Source organism: Oncorhynchus keta, chromosome 37, assembly GCF_023373465.1.
Source record: "Oncorhynchus keta strain PuntledgeMale-10-30-2019 chromosome 37, Oket_V2, whole genome shotgun sequence".
Lineage (NCBI taxonomy): Eukaryota > Metazoa > Chordata > Actinopteri > Salmoniformes > Salmonidae > Oncorhynchus > Oncorhynchus keta.
In genome coordinates, this window is record NC_068457.1 from 1,453,297 (window position 1) to 1,472,610 (window position 19,314).

The 19,314-nt window shown below is 42.2% G+C and overlaps 1 protein-coding gene across 5 annotated transcripts in view; it reads right to left on the bottom strand.

The window, feature by feature from the left end:
• The window catches only part of rbm39a (RNA binding motif protein 39a), a 56,192-nt gene extending 53,718 nt beyond the window's left edge, over positions 1-2,474 (bottom strand). For 2 of the 5 annotated variants that reach the window (XM_052498958.1, XM_035754813.2), the window contains exons 1-2: positions 1,715-2,474; positions 1,175-1,237 (exon numbers count right to left, since the gene is read on the bottom strand). In XM_052498958.1, the coding sequence (XP_052354918.1) occupies positions 1,175-1,225 (51 nt within the window). In that variant the 5' untranslated portion in view covers positions 1,226-1,237; positions 1,715-2,474. Of the gene's footprint in view, positions 1-928; positions 993-1,174; positions 1,238-1,714 lie in introns of all 5 variants that reach the window. The other 3 variants (XM_035754814.2, XM_052498957.1, XM_035754812.2) reach the window with 3 other exon arrangements.
• Between the last annotated feature and the right edge of the window lie 16,840 nt (positions 2,475-19,314).

A 19,314-nucleotide genomic window follows, 5' to 3' on the forward strand; every position in this document is an offset into this window, starting at 1 on the left:
TGGCAAATATAATGGACTTATGAATAAATAAACATGTACTCCTCGTGAATGAGCATGCAAAAAAATTACATTCTGGTCAACCATGGAGAAAAAGCTATTTTCAGTTATACAGGTTATGTCAAATGTATAACTTGTTGGTGAATGCAGTGTAACGACAAAATCCACACTTCCTTCCTCACTGGAATGAGAAATGAGAGTGAACATTGTGAACTAACATACCTGCGTCCTGTACTTAACCATACACATCTCATGTATTGAAAGTAAAGGACATGCAATCATGTTTTCTATAATGTGTCAGCTAACCAAACCTTTATCATTTACAGAGGCCGATTTCACTATATCGGTCTTAAATCAATAGCAGGGTAAAGTCAATCATGTGGAACAACCACACCATGCATACAGATATTTGAATACTCTCTCCATGGTATGTCTTTTAAATTAAAGGAACTGGCTTCCCGACCAGGCCCGATGGGCATTTGTGTTTTTCTAATCGAGCTGGCTAAAGTTCTGCAGTTTATCACAAAGCAGAAAGGCTGTATGTGAGGTGAAACAGTCAGAAGGTTTGGCCTACAATCGTCTGCCATGTAGGCTAAAATACGGAATCTATTCTGAACACTTTTCTACTTTTTGACAAACTTCTCAGATATGTGACAGACATTGTTTGACAGCTGTCAAACTCTTGGTTAACACCCACATGCTCAGAAGATGGTTTAGGCATTTGTTGACAGGTTCGGCATAGTCCATGCACAAAACATTAGCCCAGTTGTTGAGATAAAGGACAATGCCAACTAGGCCTGATCAAGAACCCAGTCCCTCAATTAAATGTTATTGTGCATCCACTGCATTCGCCTTGTAGACTGGCCATTCAATGACCACAATTATGTTACCAAGGGGACCACAGTACAGCAATACATTGGGCAATTACTACCTTCATTTTTTGACAGATCACACTGGAATTCATGGAAGTAGAGGTGAGATATCGTTAGGCAAGTCTACAAAAAGAGATAGATGGGCATTTATTCATAGTCTGAAAAGGAACTGCAGCATCACATCAGAAACACACATAGAATAGGCTAGACATTTTGGGTCTGGGGCAAAGAAGTGACATAGACCACCACAGTATTTACAATAAAGTGCATTACAATCACAAACAATACCTTAGGCCAAAACCCACCTTTCGATATGGAGCCTCAAGCATTGCTTCTATGTCAAAGTCATCAGCCATGATGATTGAGCACTAAAGGGGAAGATAATTTAAACATGGTCATAATAAACGGCGTTAGTCTTACGAGAACCGTGGATTTCCACTTCGTTGATGCAAGATTGTTTGCATTTATTGTATCACAACATGCTGCCTACGCTAACATTAGCTAGCCAACACATGCTGCTAACATAGTTAGTTAATTAGCGAACAGTTACGTTTCAGTTTACTCCACATAACATTACTAGTTAGTTAAATCCGACCGGCCTGTGTGTTTGACACACCGGCTGATCTTGGTAAGCTAAGGTTGTTCATTTGACCAAAGACCCTATTTGGCTTGACCACGTTAGCTAGCTAGCACAGATGGACAGGGGAGGTAACAACTGTAGCAATCTATGACCACACACGTAGATAGTTACTGTACTAAAATACTGTATGCAAGTTAATTAACTAGTTATACAACGTGTTACGAAATACAACGTTCAGATATACAAGTAGAGAACATTAACGTACCTGAAATTTGTGGAAAACGTTTCTGCTCAAACAAGACCAACTCGTGAGGGTTTCTTGTAGCTGGTTCTTGTTGCAACAAGCAAACAGTAGCTAGCAGGCCTCTCGTTTTGAAGCTCCGAATATCTTTTCTTCCACGTTGCTAATACAAACTAACAATGGCTACATGTAACTGCAAAGGTACCTTTTTAAATCCCAAAACAGTATACACCGTGTAAACAGACAATAATATAAACAACCTTGATGTGCTGAGAAATATGTATGAGTGCGAAACACTGTTGTTGCTTCTTTTTTTCCGTGCTCATCTAATGACGCATGCTATAAATAATCTGTGGTCGCGGTCCAGAGAAATTTCATCGCAGTCGTCTGCCAGATCTATGGTACAGTATGTATCAATACACTGTACTGAACCATTGATTGCTATGTTAAGACTCATTAGAGTACCACAGTATGAGTCATAATACCCATAAAACCCAGAGGTCAAACAAGGAAGTGGTTCCAATCGTTTTTCCACCATTCATTTTTCCCATAGGGGATTTTAGAAACACTTAAAATAAGGGCTGTGTTTCGTGTAGGTATGCTTACCCTGGCGAGACGTTTTGATAACCTTGTATATCTCTAAAATCGCGATATATTCGCCTGTATTTACCCCCCCACACAAAAAAATGAACCGCTAATTAGATGCTAATGTGGCTATCATGAAGAGCTACAAATGCCATGATGATCTGGATGAGACTGCCAAATCGAGGCAAAGGTAAGAATCTCTGGATTAACTGTCTAATGGTAGTCAAATGTAGTAATTAAGAAATTGGCTACATTTCTTTAATTTCTTCAGGATCAGTTGAGCTAACGTAGGCTAATGCGATTAGCATGAGGTTGTAAGTAAACAAGAACATTTCCCAGGACATAGACATATCTGATATTGGCAGAACAATTAACACGAATTTAAGGTAACTGCACTGTCCAATTTACAGTAACTATTACAGTGAAAGAATACCATGATATTGTTTGAGGAGAGTGTACTTGAAAAGTTATTCAAAAAACAATTAGACACATTTGGGCAAAATTTTGAACAGAAAGGCAATGGTTCATTGGATTAAATTGACAATTATTTAAACTGTCTTGTGCAAGTTTTAAATTGACACAATACCTGTTAGCAAAGGTGTCAGCTAGAGAAGATGTGCTGGAGATTGCAGGGATTTGTAGTCTTGCATGATGTCTACTTTGATGTAAATTAGCATTTTCGAATCTGAACGTAAATCGAGCCGAATATAATAATAAAAGGCATATTGTCCGAGAGAGATTTACATGGTTGTCAAAACATCAAGCCAAGGTAAACCTACACAAAACACAGACCTTATTTTAAGTGTTTCTAAAATTCCCTATGGGAAAAATGAATGGTGGAAAAATTGAAGCCATTTCCCTGTTTGACTGCTTGGTACAGTGGTTGCTCCACTAAAAGTTTTGTGACTATTCTCTGGGATTTAGAGGTAATTTGTGGTTTAGTACTGTACCCTGAGTCACTACTTCATTGCTCCAGACCAGCCCAAGGGGGGGTTAGAGCACTGATTATGCTTTTGGGTCCCAAGGCGCTACTGTGTCTCTGTAGTACTGTGGCCTCTCCCGACCGGTTATATTGCACAGCACCTTAGTGGCGCAGCGGTGACACTGCATCGCAGTGTAAGCTGTGTTGCTACAGATGCTGGTTCAATACACATGCCGGCCTCGACTGGCAGATCCATAAGATGACTGAAGGTTTTTGGTTTCTCTCCCTCTAAAAACCAAAATAAATAATTCTAAATAACAAACTGGCTTTAATTACAAATTAGTAACAATTTAATTACAAATTAATAAATGTTTCACCCCATGTTCAAGAATGACCTTTTTCTCGCTCATTTTACGTTATTTGAAAACAAAATAATTTCCAAAATATTATTTTTTAAACAAAGCGATTATTATTATTATTAATTTAGAATTATATAAAAGCCCCTTGGATCTTCTCACAGATATATTATTAACCCTGTTATTAGCAGGACAATATTTATTGGTCATATAGGTCATGGCTCCCGAGTGGCGCACAATGGGATTGCCTTGCAGTTCTCCAGCTGTATCCACTGAAATAGCCGTGGGCGCGCAAGGTTCAAGGCAGGGGGCATGGGGCATGGGATGGGCGACAGAGCCGCGCACAGAAGACGGACCTAGCCCATGGGGAAGGGCATTGCGCTAATAATGGCGTTGACTAGGGAAACTTTCCCGCTGTTCTTAGTGCCAGTCTGTACGTTCAAACTTAAACACTGTAACTAATAAGGGCGTGAAAAATTCTCCTTCGATATGAATTCGGAGGGCAGATATTATTGAATATTAAAGCATTACACCTCTCACTAAAGCCACCACTCAAATGTTATACTTAAATCCTAACTGGAATTAACGAAAAATGACATGAAAAGCACACATTTGTAAATCCCAAACTCTAAAAGTAATTGGAAAGGTAGATGCAAATGATTTGTGACATTGTGGTTACAATAAAGAATGTAAACAAGATGCTGTGTTTTTATTTACAGTAGTGATGGACAGCTGGTGGCATTTTGTCTGATAAGAATGTCTGTGTTGTTTGGCTTCCCTGGAATGGGGTCAAAGGTGCAAAAGTTCTTGACAATTTTGTCAAGGCGCTCCGTGCTGAGAGGGTTGGCTTCCTCCGGTTTTGAATTTTGGGCCGAAAGACCAAGAGGAGAAGCCTCTTTGTTGGCAAGGAGATTTTTAAATGGAATAATTTACTTGCATTTAAGAGCAATTGGAGTGTTGTATGGCATTGAAGCTCGTCTGGAGGTTAGTTAAAACAGTGTCCAAAGAAGGGCCAGAAGTATACAGAATGGTGTCGTCTGCGTAGAGGTGGATCAGAGAATCACCAGCAGCAAGAGCGACATCATTGGTGTATACAGAGAAGAGAGTCGGCCCAAGAATTTAACCCTGTGGCACCCCCATAGAGACTGCCAGAGGTCCGGACTACAGACGAATACTGCCAGCACAGTATTGTCTTTTATCGATGGCGGTTATGATATCATTTAGGACCTTGAGCGTGGCTGAGGTGCACCCATGACCAGCTCTGAAACCAGATTGCATAGCGGAGAAGGTACGGGGGGATTCGAAATGTTTTGGCCTACTTTGTTGTTTTGTAGGTCTACTTTGTCTTTAAATTATTAAGGGATAACCATAACTATTCCACGAGAAGGAGTGAAACTGACGTTGTTCCTTTTAGATTTAAAAGTGGTATGGGGAAATAAACTTTTTCATACTCAGCTGCCATTCTTTGCAATAGTCTTCTAAAATAATGAGGTAGTTTCAAGTTCTCACTGACAAAATGGCTAAATAGTAGTATGTCTCAAAAGTGAGTCATAAGATTATAGTATGTGGCTGAGAAGGAAATGCCTGGGTTTAGCTTATGGTCTGCCTTTTGCTACCTGTTGTTTATTGTATTGTGATTTTCTTGTATATATTAGGGATTGATTGTTTTATATACAGTGGGGCAAAAAAGTATTTAGTCAGCCACCAATTGTGCAGGTTCTCCCACTTAAAAAGATGAGAGAGGCCTGTAATTTTCATCATAGGTACACTGCAACTATTTTCAACTACACTACAACAATCCAGAAAATCACATTGTAGGATTTTTAATGAATTTATTTGCAAATTATGGTGGAAAATAAATATTTGGTCAATACAAAAGTTTATCTCAATACTTTGTCATTGCCAACAAAGGGTATATAACAGAGGTCAAATGTTTCTGTAAGTCTTCACAAGGTTTTCACACACTGTTGCTGATATTTTGGCCCATTCCTCCATGCAGATCTCCTCAAGAGCAGTGATGTTTTGGGGCTGTTGCTGGGCAACACGGACTTTCAACTCCCTCCAAAGATTTTCTATGGGGTTGAGATCTGGAGACTGGCTAGGCCACTCCAGGACCTTGAAATGCTTCTTACGAAGCCACTCATTCGTTGCCTGGGCGGTGTGTTTGGGATAATTGGCATGCTGAAAGACCCAGCCACGTTTCATCTTCAATGCCCTTGCTGATGGAAGGAGGTATTCACTCAAAATTTCACGATACATGGCCCCATTCATTATTTCGTTTACAAGGATCAGTCGTCCTGGTCCCTTGGCAGAAAAACAGCCCCAAAGCATGATGTTTCCACCCCCATGCTTCACAGTAGGTTTGGTGTTCTTTGGATGCAACTCAGCATTCTTTGTCCTTCAAACACGACGAGTTGACTTTTTACCAAAAAGTTCTATTTTGGTTTCATCTGACCATATGACATTCTCCCAATCTTCTTCTGGATCATCCAAATGCTCTCTAGCAAACTTCAGACGGGCCTGCTTAAGCAAGGGGACACGTCTGGCACTGCAGGATTTGAGTCCCTGGCGGCGTAGTGTGTTACTGATGGTAGGCTTTGTTACTTTGGTCCCAGCTCTCTGCAGGTAATTCATTAGGTCCCCCCGTGTGGTTCTGAGATTTTTTCCCACCGTTCTTGTGATAACCGGGGTGAGATCTTGCGTGGAGCCCCAGATCGAGGGAGATTATCAGTGGTCTTGTATGTCTTCCATTTCCTAATAATTGCTCCCACAGTTGATTTTTTTTCAAATCAAGCTGCTTACCTATTGCAGATTCAGTCTTCCCAGCCTGGTGTAGGTCTACAATTTTGTTTCTGGTGTCCTTTGACAGCTCTTTGGTCTTGTCCATAGTGGAGTTTGGAGTGTGACTGTTTGAGGTTGTGGACAGGTAGGTGTCTTTTATGCTGATAACAAGTTCAAACAGGTGCCATTAATACAGGTAACGAGTGGAGGACAGAGGAGCCTCTTAAAGAAGAAGTTACAGGTCTGTGAGAGCCAGAAATCTTGCATGTTTGTAGGTGACCAAATACTTTATTTTCCACCATAATTTTCAAATTAATTCATTAAAAATCCTACAATGTGATTTTCTGGATTTTCTTTTCTCATTTTGTCTGTCATAGTTGAAGTGTACCTATGATAAATTACAGGCCTCTCTCATCTTTTTAAGCGGGAGAACTTGCACAATTGGTGGCTCACTAAATACCTTTTTGCCTCACTGTATTAAGGGTATGTGAGACAAGGGAGACAAGGCAGCTGCATTAAGCACTGCAGTGCATCTCCTCCTCATGGACAGCACCAGATTTGCCAGTTCTTGGTGTGAGATGTTACCCCACTCTTCCACCAAGGCACCTGCAAGTTCCCAGACATTTCTGGGGGGAAATGGCCCTAGCCTTCACCCTCCAATCCAACAGGTCCCAGACGTGCTCAATGGGATTGTGATCCGGGCTCTTCGCTGGCCATGGCAGAACACTGACATTCCTGTCTTGCAGGAAATCACGCACAGAACGAGCAGTATTGCTGGTGGCATTGTCATGCTGGAGGGTCATGTAAGGATGAGCCTGCAGGAAGGGTACCACATGAGGGAGGAGGATGTCTTCCCTGTAACGCACAGCGTTGAGATTGCCTGCAATGACAACAAGCTCAGTCCGATGATGCTGTGACACACCGCCCCAGACCATGACGGATCCTCCACCTCCAAATCGATCCCGCTTCAGAGTACAGGCCTCGGTGTAACGCTCATTCTTTTGACGATAAATGCGAATCCAACCATCACCACTGGTGAGACAAAACCGCAACTCATCATTGAAGAGCACTTTTTGCCAGTCCTGTCTGGTCCAGCGACGGTGGGTTTGTGCCCATAGGCGACGTTGTTGCCGCTGATGTCTGGTGAGGACCTGTCTTACAACAGGCCTACAAGCCCTCAGTCCAGCGTCTCTCAGCCTAGTGCGGACAGTCTGAGCACTGGGATTGTGCGTTCCTGGTGTAACTTGGGCAGTTGTTGTTGCCATCCTGTACCTGTCCCGCAGGTGTGATGTTCAGATGTACCGATCCTGTGCAGGTGTTGTTACACGTGGTCTGCCACTGCGAGGATGATCAGCTGTCTGCCCTGTGTCCCTGTAGCGCTGCCTTAGGAGTCCCACAGTACGGACATTGCAATTTATTGCCCTGGCCACATCTGCAGTCCTCATGCCTCCTTGCAGCATGCCTAAGGCACGTTCATGCAGATGAGCAGGGACCCTGGGCATCTTTCTTTTGGTGTGTTTCAGAGTCAGTAGAAATCCCTCTTTAGTGTCCTAAGTTTTCATAACTGTGACCTTAATTGCCTACCGTCTGTAAGCTGTTAGTGTCTTCACGACCGTTCCACAGGCGCATGTTCATTCATTGTTTATGGTTCATTGAACAAACATGGGTAACAGTGTTTAATCCCTTTACAATGAAGATCTGTGAAGTTATTTGGATTTCAACGCATTATCTTTGAAAGACAGGGTCCTGAAAAAGGGATGTTTCCTTTTTTTACTGAGTTTATTTTACAAATTGTCAAATAAATTCAATCAATCAGTCTGTCGGTTTAATTTTTCCATTGCTGAAAATTATGTTGTGATTCAAGACCATTCTTCTTGCTATTATTATTTATTCTCATCCAGGCATGTTTATTTAACAAATGTTGTGGCATAAGTGTCGAGAGAGGAAAAAATGTATCCTCTCTAAAGTGAAACAATATATGGGGCAAGCAAATTAGCCTACCTTAATCTAAATCTGTCTGGAATAAACACAGGCAGTAGTAGCCAGTCATTCATCAGGGTATTTATTGGCCTAATTTGTTGATAATTGAATAGGACTGAATACGTAAATAGCCCTTATGTGCATTTTCATCTGTCAGGGTCATTTAGCTTTGAACAATGTGTGATAGTAATGCACACTTAAAGTATAGGCTTTACCAGGCATTTAAAGCACACTTTCAGGTGTTCCAATCACGAGTAAATCTGATTATGATTATCAAGTTTTATAAAACAAATATGATTAAGAATACAAGTACGACGAGATCGGCACACCCCTAGAATTGAGGAAAAATAATGGTGTAAAAATAATTGGAACCATTTCTGTTTTGACCGCTTGGTTTTATGGGTATTATGACACGCCCACCGGGGTTCCAATTATTTTTATGGGCGTGTCATAATACCCATAAAACCTAGCGGTCAAAACAGAAATGGTTCCAATTATTTTTCCACCATTCGTTTTATCCATTGGATTTTTTAAAAATACGTCAAACATGGGTTGTGTTTTTATTGTTGGCTGTTGCATGACGTTTTGATAACCATGCAAATCTCTCGGGGAAAAAGGTGACTTATCAATATTCAGCTCGATTTACTGATAGATTCGTAAATGTTAATTAGCATCAAAGTAGACATTATGCAAGACGACAAATCCCTGCAAGCTCCTGCAGGTCATCTCTAACTGAAACCTTTGCTGTCTGCTAGCTAGTCATTAGCTACCTTGATCCAAATCGAAAGATATATTGAACATTTTAATTTACTCTTACATATTTTATTTAACTAATATTGGTTGTTTTATTTATGCATTTGGTCTTGTCTTGTACAAAATACTATTCTAGTAGCAGTCAGATATTTATGATGTTCCACAAATACTAGGATAGGTTTTGCAAAGAACCTATATACGCACTATACATACACATTGATTTAGTACTGTAGATATGTGGTAGTGGTGCCTGAGGGCACGCAGTGTGTTGTGAATGTATTGTTTTAAAAATTATATAAACAGTCTTAATTTTGCTGGACCCCAGGAAGAGTAGCTGCTGTTTTGGCAGCAGCTAATGGGGATCCATAATTAATACAAATACAAATACAGCTAGCTAGCTACCTACAATGATATTAGCACATTAGAAAAAAAGGCATTTATTTTTATTTTATTTTACCAGATCCTCTTCTTCTTCAGCCAGTGGAGAGCTTTATTTAATACCTTATCATTTCTGCCAACTATTTGAACAAGATTCAATTCATTGTGTCAGAATGCACTGCTGTTTTAAATAAATTCAGACCTAACTTGTTGACATGTTCTGTTGCAGATTCAAAGCCAGATTAACTCATTGCAGAATGTATCAAACATCATGAATGAATAAGCATATTTATATGACAAGGATGCACCTAGTCACTCATCCTTCACCTGAACTCAAACAATTACATTGTTGTAAAGAAATCAATAACATATAAACATCTGAATTTAAGTAAACATTTATTCATAAATGCCCCAAAACTGGGGCATCAAAGAGCACCACATGAACTATTATTGCTATCCAAGAGAGATTCTGCTTTTCCTTTTAAGGAATTAGACCCGCACAAATAACAATGTAAACCGCATATTGTGATTTTGGTGGAAAATGGAAAAACTGGATGCGTAAGGTAGGTTTTATATAAAATACTAGTTCAACTCCAGCACAATGAGAGACTCAGAACAAGGAAGCTATGCCTAAACGCAGCTATATCAACACCCTTTTCAATTTAACAGGTCCATGTTTCTGCTGTCAATTGTGAGCAGCACATTTACCAGGAGGACAGCATTGCACAGTTTTGTTTTTTCAAAACAACACTTTTAAACGTGTTACTGAGTGTAGATGTTATCAAAATCAGGAGAAGATCAAGTGGAGGAAGCAGCACAGGGAAAAAATAGGTTAAGGTAGGATGGGTTTATAGAGATAAGATGGAGAGTTCCAAAGTTGAGGGACTATGAGACATTAAAGGCGGTGGAATAAGAAGTAGCTAGAGAGATGGTTGGCCATGGAATAAACATAAAATGGGGAGCTGGTGTGCTTCTGCACCCCTTTTAGGTGGTTGTCACAAATATCCGGCCCAAGTCCAATCATACTCGGGGTCTCAGCGTGTGTTCCGTCTCAGTTGCAGCATTCAAATCGTGGTCATCGTATGTCAGTGAATCACAACATTAAAGGCGATGAGTGATTTCCACAAATTGAGCCATAGACAATTGGCATGAATGTATCCAAAGGGGGGTTGTTGATACCTCACGCCCTGTTGTAAGTTGAATATTCCTAGAACATATTCCTATTCATGAAAATCAAACTAAATATATTGAGACACAGTTTAGCCTTTCGTTAATCACCCTGTCATCTCAGATTTTCTAAATATGCTTTACAGCCAAAGCTAGACAAGCATTTGTGTAAGTTTATCGATAGCCTAGCATAGCATTTTATCCAGCTAGCAGCAGGTAACTTGGTCACGGAAATCAGAAAAGAAATCGAATTAAATCGTTTACCTTTGATGAGCTTCGGATGTTTTCACTCACGAGACTCCCAGTTAGATAGTAAATGTTCCTTTTTTCCCAAAATATTATTTTTGTAGGCGTAATAGCTCCGTTTGTTCTTCATGTTTGGCTGAGAAATCGCCCAGAAATTGCAGTCACGAAAACCCTGGTAAATATTAGAAATTAGCTCCATAATAGACAGAAACATGGCAAACGTTGTTTATAATCAAGCCTCAAGGTGTTTTTCAAATATCTATTCGATAATATATCTGTCGGGACAATTAGTTTTTCAGTAGGACCGATTGGAATAATGGCTACCTCTGTATTTTACGCGAGAGTCACTATGGGAGCCATCAGGTGACCACTTGCGCAATGTAGCCGCTTACGGGTATTCTTCAACATAAATACGTAAAACTACGTCACAATGCTGTAGACACCTTCGGGAATACGGAGAAAGAGTAATCTGGTTGATAGCCCATTCACTGCTCAATAGGGAAGCATTGGAACACAGCGCTTTCAAAACATGAGGCACTTCCGGATTGGATTTTTCTCAGGCTTTCCCCTGCAACATAAGTTCTCTTATACTCACAGACAATATTTTTACAGTTTTAGAAACTGTAGAGTGTTTCCTATCCTAAGCTGTCAATTATATGCATATTCTAGCATCTTGTCCTGACAAGATATCCTGTTTACTACGGGAACGTTATTTTTCCAAAAATGAAAATACTGCCCCCTAGTCACAATTAACCAGGTATAATTGTGTCACTTTTTTTGCGTTCATTGCACGCAGAGTCAGGGTATATGCAACAGTTTGGGCCACCTTATTTGCCACAATTTTACGTAATTATGACAGAACATTGAAGGTTGTGCAAAGTAACAGGAATATTTAGACTTATGGATGCCACCCGTTAGATAAAATACGGAAAGGTTCCGTAATTCACTGAAAGAATAAACGTCTTGTTTTCGAGATGATAGTTAAGGGATTCGACCATATTAATGACCAAAGGCTCGGATTTCTGTGTGTTATTATGTTATAATTAAGTCTATGATTTGATAGAGTAGTCTGACTGAGCGATGGTAGGCACCAGCAGGCTCGTAAGCATTCATTCAAACAGCACGTTTTCCAGCGTGCGTTTTGCCAGCAGCTCCTTGCTGTGCTTCAAGCATTGCGCTGTTTATGACTTCAAGCCCATCAACTCCCGAGATTAGGCTGGTGTAACCGATGTGAAATGGCTAGCTAGTTAGTGGGGTGTGCGCTAATAGCGTTTCAAACGTCACTCGCTCTGAGACTTGGAGTAGTTATTCCCCTTGCTCTGTATGGGTAACGCTGCTTCGAGGGTTGCTGTTGTTGATGTGTTCCTGGTTCGAGCCCAGGTAGGGGCGAGGACAGGGATGGAAGCTATACTATTACACTAAAGTGCCTATAAGAACATCCAATAGTCAAAGGTATATGAAATACAACCTAAAACTTCTTACCTGGGAATATTGAAGACTCATGTTAAAAGGAACCACCAGCTTTCATATGTTCTCATGTTCTGAGCAAGGAACTTAAATGTCAGCTTTCTTACATGGCACATATTGCACTTTTACTTTCTTCTCCAACACTTTGTTTTTGCATTATTTAAACCAAATTGAACATGTTTCATTATTTATTTGAGGCTAAATTGATTTTATTGATGTATTATATTAAGTTAAATTAAGTGTTCATTCAGTATTGTTGTAATTGTCATTATTACAAATTAACATTTTAAAAATCGTCCGATTTAATCGGTATCAGCTTTTTTTGGTCCTCCAATAATCAGTATCGGCGTTGAAAAATCATAATCGGTCGACCTCTAGCGTTGATCCTTCACTGTTTCAAAGTGGGGTAAGCCTGATGTTCCACATGTCAAGCCTTATGTCTAAAACATGGGTAAAAGCATCTACAAATTAAATGTTTTGAACAATATTGTATCATATTTGATTAATTACTGACCTGTCTTCACGGGCTCGAGGTGTTGTCGTCCTCGCGCTCAGATCACACTGGCACAGGATATCCATGCACAGAATGGTCTGAGAGATGCACTCCTGTTGGACTGGAAAACAAAGAGACATTTGTATCATCATCTTTAAGTCTTTATTAAAGACTCATCTCTTCAGCGAAGGTGAACGGAAAGGCACTGGAGCGACGAACCACCCTTGCAGTTTCTGCCTGGCAGGTTCCCCTCTCTCCACTGGGAATCTCTGCATCTGACCTTATCACGAGGGCTGAGTCACTGGCTTACTAGTGCTCTTCCATGCTGTCCCTAGGAAGGGTGCATCACTTAAGTGGGTTGAGTCACTGACGTGATCTTCCTGTCCGGGTTGGCACCCCCTCAGGTTTGTGCCGTGTGGGAGAACTTTGTGGGCTATACTCAGTCTTGTCTCAGGGTAGTAAGTTGGTGGTTTGCAGATATCCCTCTAGTGGTGTGGGCATTGTGCTTGGCAAAGTGGGTGGGGTCATATCCTGCCTGGTTGGCCCTGTCCGGGAGTATTGTTGGACGGGGCCACATTGCCTCCCGACCCCTCCTTTCTCAGCCTCCAGTATCTATGCTGCAATAGTTTGTGTCGGGGGGCTAGTGTCAGTCTGTTATATCTGGTGTAATTCTCCTGTCTTATCCGGTGTCCTGTGTGAGTTTAAGTATGCTCCCGCTAATTCTCTCTCCCTCAGGATGCCCTGGCCCGATGACTCCTTGCTGTCCACAGTCAGGCTTATCATGCTGCTGCTCCAGTTTCAACCGTTCTGCCTGTGGCTATGGAACCCTGACCTGTTCACCGGATGTGCCAACCTTGTCCCGGACCTGCTGTTTTCGACTCTCTCTACCACAACTGCTGTTTCGAACTCTGAATGCTCAGCTATGAAAAGCCAACTGACATTTACTATGGTCCTTCTGTAGCTCAGTTGGTAGAGCATGGCGCTTGTAACGCCAGGGTAGTGGGTTCGATTCCCGGGACCACCCATACGTAGAATGTATGCACACATGACTGTAAGTCGCTTTGGATAAAAGCGTCAGCTAAATGGCATATATTATATTATTATATTATTATTATTATTACTACTGGTGCTGACCTGTTGCACCCTCTGTTACCTCTACAACCCCTGTGATTACTTTTATTTGACCCTGCTGATCATCTATGAACGTTTGAATATCTTGACTATGTACAGTTATAATCTCCACCCGGCACAGCCAGAAGAGGATTGGCCACCCCTCAGAGCCTGGTTTCTCTCTTGGTTTCTTCCTAGGCTTTGGCCTTTCTAGGTGTTTTTTCCTAGCCACCGTGCTTCTACATCTGCATTGTTTACTGTTTGGAGTTTTAGGCTGTGTTTCTGTATAGCACTTTGACATTGGTTGATGTAAAAAGGGGTTTTAAAATGCATTTCATTGATGATTGATTGATCTTTATCTGGAACGAAAACACATTATTTATCATAACACAAACCCACATTTCACAAGGCGACAAGTAATCCCTCAACACCCGATCCTCATGCCTCATTGTTTGTTCTTGTTTCCCCAATCAACAGTCTGGATCTTCCTCTTCTGCCACAGTGGATGAGCTACCTTTTTCTGGGAAATACAGGCCCATTTCACTTTCCCACCGGAAAATGGCAGCTGCTGACCTGTGTGTTGTCACTGAGTCTAGGGTACTATTTGCCTGAAGAGGTGAAATATTGTGATTAACTGTACGCTGTACTTCTGATTCTAATTCTCAAGACAAAAGTTAAAACCCTCAGCCGTGATGTCACAGAGGAGGACCAACAGTGATAAACAGGGCTACGGGCAGCCAAGCGGAAATGGAGGAAAACTCGCCTCCCTACGGACCTGGCATCCTTTCACTCCCTCCTCTCTACATTTTCCTCCTCTGTCTCTGCTGCTAAAGCCACTTTCTACCACTCTAAATTCCAAGCATCTGCCTCTAACCCTAGGAAGCTCTTTGCCGCCTTCTCCTCCCTCCTGAATCCTCCTCCCCCTCCCCCTCCTCCTCTGCAGATGACTTCGTCAACCATTTTGAAAAGAAGGTCGACGACATCCGATCCTCGTTTGCTAAGTCAAACGACACCGCTGGTTCTGCTCACACTGCCCTACCCTGTGCTCTGACCTCTTTCTCCCTCTCTCTCCAGATGAAATCTCGCGTCTTGTGACGGCCGGCCGCCCAACAACCTGCCCGCTCGACCCTATCCCCTCCTCTCTTCTCCAGACCATTTCCGGAGACCTTCTCCCTTACCTCACCTCGCTCATCAACTCATCCCTGACCGCTGGCTACGTCCCTTCCTTCCGTCTTCAAGAGAGCGAGAGTTGCACCCTTCTGAAAAAACCTACACTCGATCCCTCCGATGTCAACAACTACAGACCAGTATCCCTTCTTTCTTTTCTCTCCAAAACTCTTGAACGTGCAGTCCTTGGCCAGCTCTCCCGCTATCTCTCTCAGAATGACCTTCTTGATCCAAATCAGTCAGGTTTCAAGACTAGTCATTCAACTGAGACTGCTCTTCTCTGTATCACGGAGGCGCTCCGCACTGCTAAAGCTAACTCTCTCTCCTCTGCTCTCATCCTTCTAGACCTATCGGCTGCCTTCGATACTGTGAACCATCAGATCCTCCTCTCCACCCTCTCCGAGTTGGGCATCTCCGGCGCGGCCCACGCTTGGATTGCGTCCTACCTGACAGGTCGCTCCTACCAGGTGGCGTGGCGAGAATCTGTCTCCTCACCACGCGCTCTCACCACTGGTGTCCCCAGGGCTCTGTTCTAGGCCCTCTCCTATTCTCGCTATACACCAAGTCACTTGGCTCTGTCATAACCTCACATGGTCTCTCCTATCATTTCTATGCAGACGACACACAATTAATCTTCTCCTTTCCCCTTCTGATGACCAGGTGGCGAATCGCATCTCTGCATGTCTGGCAGACATATCAGTGTGGATGACGGATCACCACCTCAAGCTGAACCTCGGCAAGACGGAGCTGCTCTTCCTCCCGGGGAAGGACTGCCCGTTCCATGATCTCGCCATCACGGTTGACAACTCCATTGTGTCCTCCTCCCAGAGCGCTAAGAACCTTGGCGTGATCCTGGACAACACCCTGTCGTTCTCAACTAACATCAAGGCGGTGGCCCGTTCCTGTAGGTTCATGCTCTACAACATCCGCAGAGTACGACCCTGCCTCACACAGGAAGCGGCGCAGGTCCTAATCCAGGCACTTGTCATCTCCCGTCTGGATTACTGCAACTCGCTGTTGGCTGGGCTCCCTGCCTGTGCCATTAAACCCCTACAACTCATCCAGAACGCCGCAGCCCGTCTGGTGTTCAACCTTCCCAAGTTCTCTCACGTCACCCCGCTCCTCCGCTCTCTCCACTGGCTTCCAGTTGAAGCTCGCATCCGCTACAAGACCATGGTGCTTGCCTACGGAGCTGTGAGGGGAAGGGCACCTCAGTACCTCCAGGCTCTGATCAGGCCCTACACCCAAACAAGGGCACTGCGTTCATCCACCTCTGGCCTGCTCGCCTCCCTACCACTGAGGAAGTACAGTTCCCGCTCAGCCCAGTCAAAACTGTTCGCTGCTCTGGCCCCCCAATGGTGGAACAAACTCCCTCACGACGCCAGGACAGCGGAGTCAATCACCACCTTCCGGAGACACCTGAAACCCCACCTCTAAGGAATACCTAGGATAGGATAAAGTAATCCTTCTCACCCCCCTTAAAAGATTTAGATGCACTATTGTAAAGTGGCTGTTCCACTGGATGTCATAAGGTGAATGCACCAATTTGTAAGTCGCTCTGGATAAGAGCGTCTGCTAAATGACTTAAATGTAATGTAAATGTATAAACAAGGATCGTCTGAAAGGGACTGACATGCAGGGATGGAACATAACGATTTTGGGCACTGGCCAGCAGACCACAATTTCTACTAGCCGAGATAACAGTCAGGTCCTAAATCTGTGGCATGCGATGTTTGTATAGGCAAAATTTCACTGCTGTGTCAGGCTAGTTTGGCACATTTTCTACTAACCATTTTACTGCTGTGTCAGGCTAGTTTGGCACATTGTCTACTAGTCCAGTCTGAAAATTATTTCCATCCCTGCTGACATGTATAAATGACTTCCAGGTAATTTGATTAGTCAGAAACAACAGATGCAATCGTGGAACAAAACCGTTTGTGTTTTGTATGTGGAAACATTGAGCCTACAAGTACTTTATGAGCGAGCTAGTTAATGTTAGTTCACCGTTTGTGTAGTCACACTTTTCTACGTGGTGACATGCCAGGGCAGGGATATTTAGCTAATGTTTAGCTAGCTAATTACGTTAGCTCATTGTTAGTGTAGTCAGACTTTTGCCCAGACCCCACATGTTAGCTATTCCACCAGGGCAGGAATATTTAAAGATAGCTAGTTAGTGCTAATTGCTAACATTAGGCACATTCGCTAGCATCTCACCGCTTGGGAAAGTTAGATTACACCACGATGAGATACGGTGCAACGTTAGCGAATGTAGTGTTAAGGGTTGCGTCAATCAAATCTGGTATCAGGATAAATATGACACACACTGAGTCACCATATTGTATACTATGTACTTTTTATTAGCTAAGCAATAAGTGGTAAATGCAATTTTCGTATATACGGGTTCGCTGTAACGCCACGCAGGGTAGAACAGAGAACTGACTGACTTGTTCCTGACACAGTTATTATAATATACTCTGGCAGAAGTAGTTCCTGCTTCCGAGCCGGCCTGTCAGAGTAGAGACTGGGCGTGGTTTAAACTCACTCCGCCTATCGTTGATTGTTGGCGCACGAGCTGGTCCCAGCCCCCTAGGTGCTTCAGCGGTCAGTCGTTGTAGTTGTGTAGAATATCTATGCGCTCATGCACTCGATACAGCTTTCACACACCTGGCTCCTGTTATCTAACAAAAGACAGTTTGTTCCCTACCCTACGTTCTATATGTGCCCCCAACAATTCATGATAGCTGCCTACACCCAAGGCCAGCCACAGCCTTTCCACTAGTCACACAATATGTTGCAAAATGTTGCTTTTAACATACACCGACACCCTCATGATAGACCAAGCATATTTTCAATCCTCACAGTAGCCATCCAAGGTGACTAACTAACTAGCCCACCAGGCAATATTTAGATAGCTATATTCCTGCCCTGCTTGGCTAACATTCGCTAGCATGTCACCACATGAAAAATCATGACTAAACAAACCGTGAGCTAATGTTAACTAGCTGGCTATCTCACAAAGGACTTGTCAATAATATAAGGTCAAAACAGTCATTATGCTAGCCTACGCTGGTTTTCTTTTTACTTGTAAGGAAGGTAACGTGCATTGTACACGTAACTACAGTTGGTGGTTATCTAGCAAATTTTCAAAAGCATCTAGCTAACCACAGATCTTTTACCTAACCAAAATAGCTCGTCAGCAAACAGGGCTTATTCTTAACACACAGCTCCAGCAATGCCTCTTGTATACAGAGGTCAGAAAACTATACAATTCACGTATGCTTATTGGAGTAGTGGCAGTGGTGTAAACTACTTCAGTAAAAATACTTTAAACTACTACTTAATTAAGTCGTTTTTTTTTTGTATCTGTACTTTACTGTACTATTTATATTTTTGACAACTTTTACGTATTTCACTACAGTTCTAAAGAAAAGAATGTACTTTTTATTCCATACATACCCAAAAGTACTTGCTACATTTCAAATGCTTAGCAGGACAGGAAAACGGTCCAATTCACACGCTTATCAAGAGAACATCCCTAGTCACCCCTACTGTCTCTGGTCTGGCGAACTCACTGAACAAGAATGCTTTGTTTGTCATTTATATCTGAGTTTTGGAGAGTGCTTCTGGCTATATGTAAAAAAAAATAATAATAATTGCACCATCTGGTTTGCCTAGTATAAGGAATTTGACCTCATTTATACTTTTATACTTCAGTATATTTCAGCAAGTACATTTACTTGTAATACTTAACTATATTTAAAACCAAATAGTTTTTGATTTGCACTCAAGTATTATTTTACTGGGTGACTTTTACTCAAGTCATTTTCTATGAAAGTATCTTTACTTTTACTCAAGTATGACAATTGGGTACTTTTTCCACCACAGTAGTGGTTACAATCTGGTACATAGCATACAGGTGAATATATTGACAAAAGTGACCTTGTCCGAGAAAGATTTGCTCAGTATCAAAACTCACTGCAGGATGAGCCAACACAGAACACAGACCTTATATGAAGCAGTTCTAAAATCCTCTATGGTAAAATGAATGGTGGAAAAACGATTGGAATCATTTCCGGGTGTCACCGCTAGGCTTTATGGGTATTATGACTCGTATTGTGGTCCTCAATTCCCGTAGGGATCACGTTCCCATAGCCCTATTATAAATGTATGCAGTCAATGTACTGTACAATGCTATGGAAAGCCTCTTCTGAGTGGCATA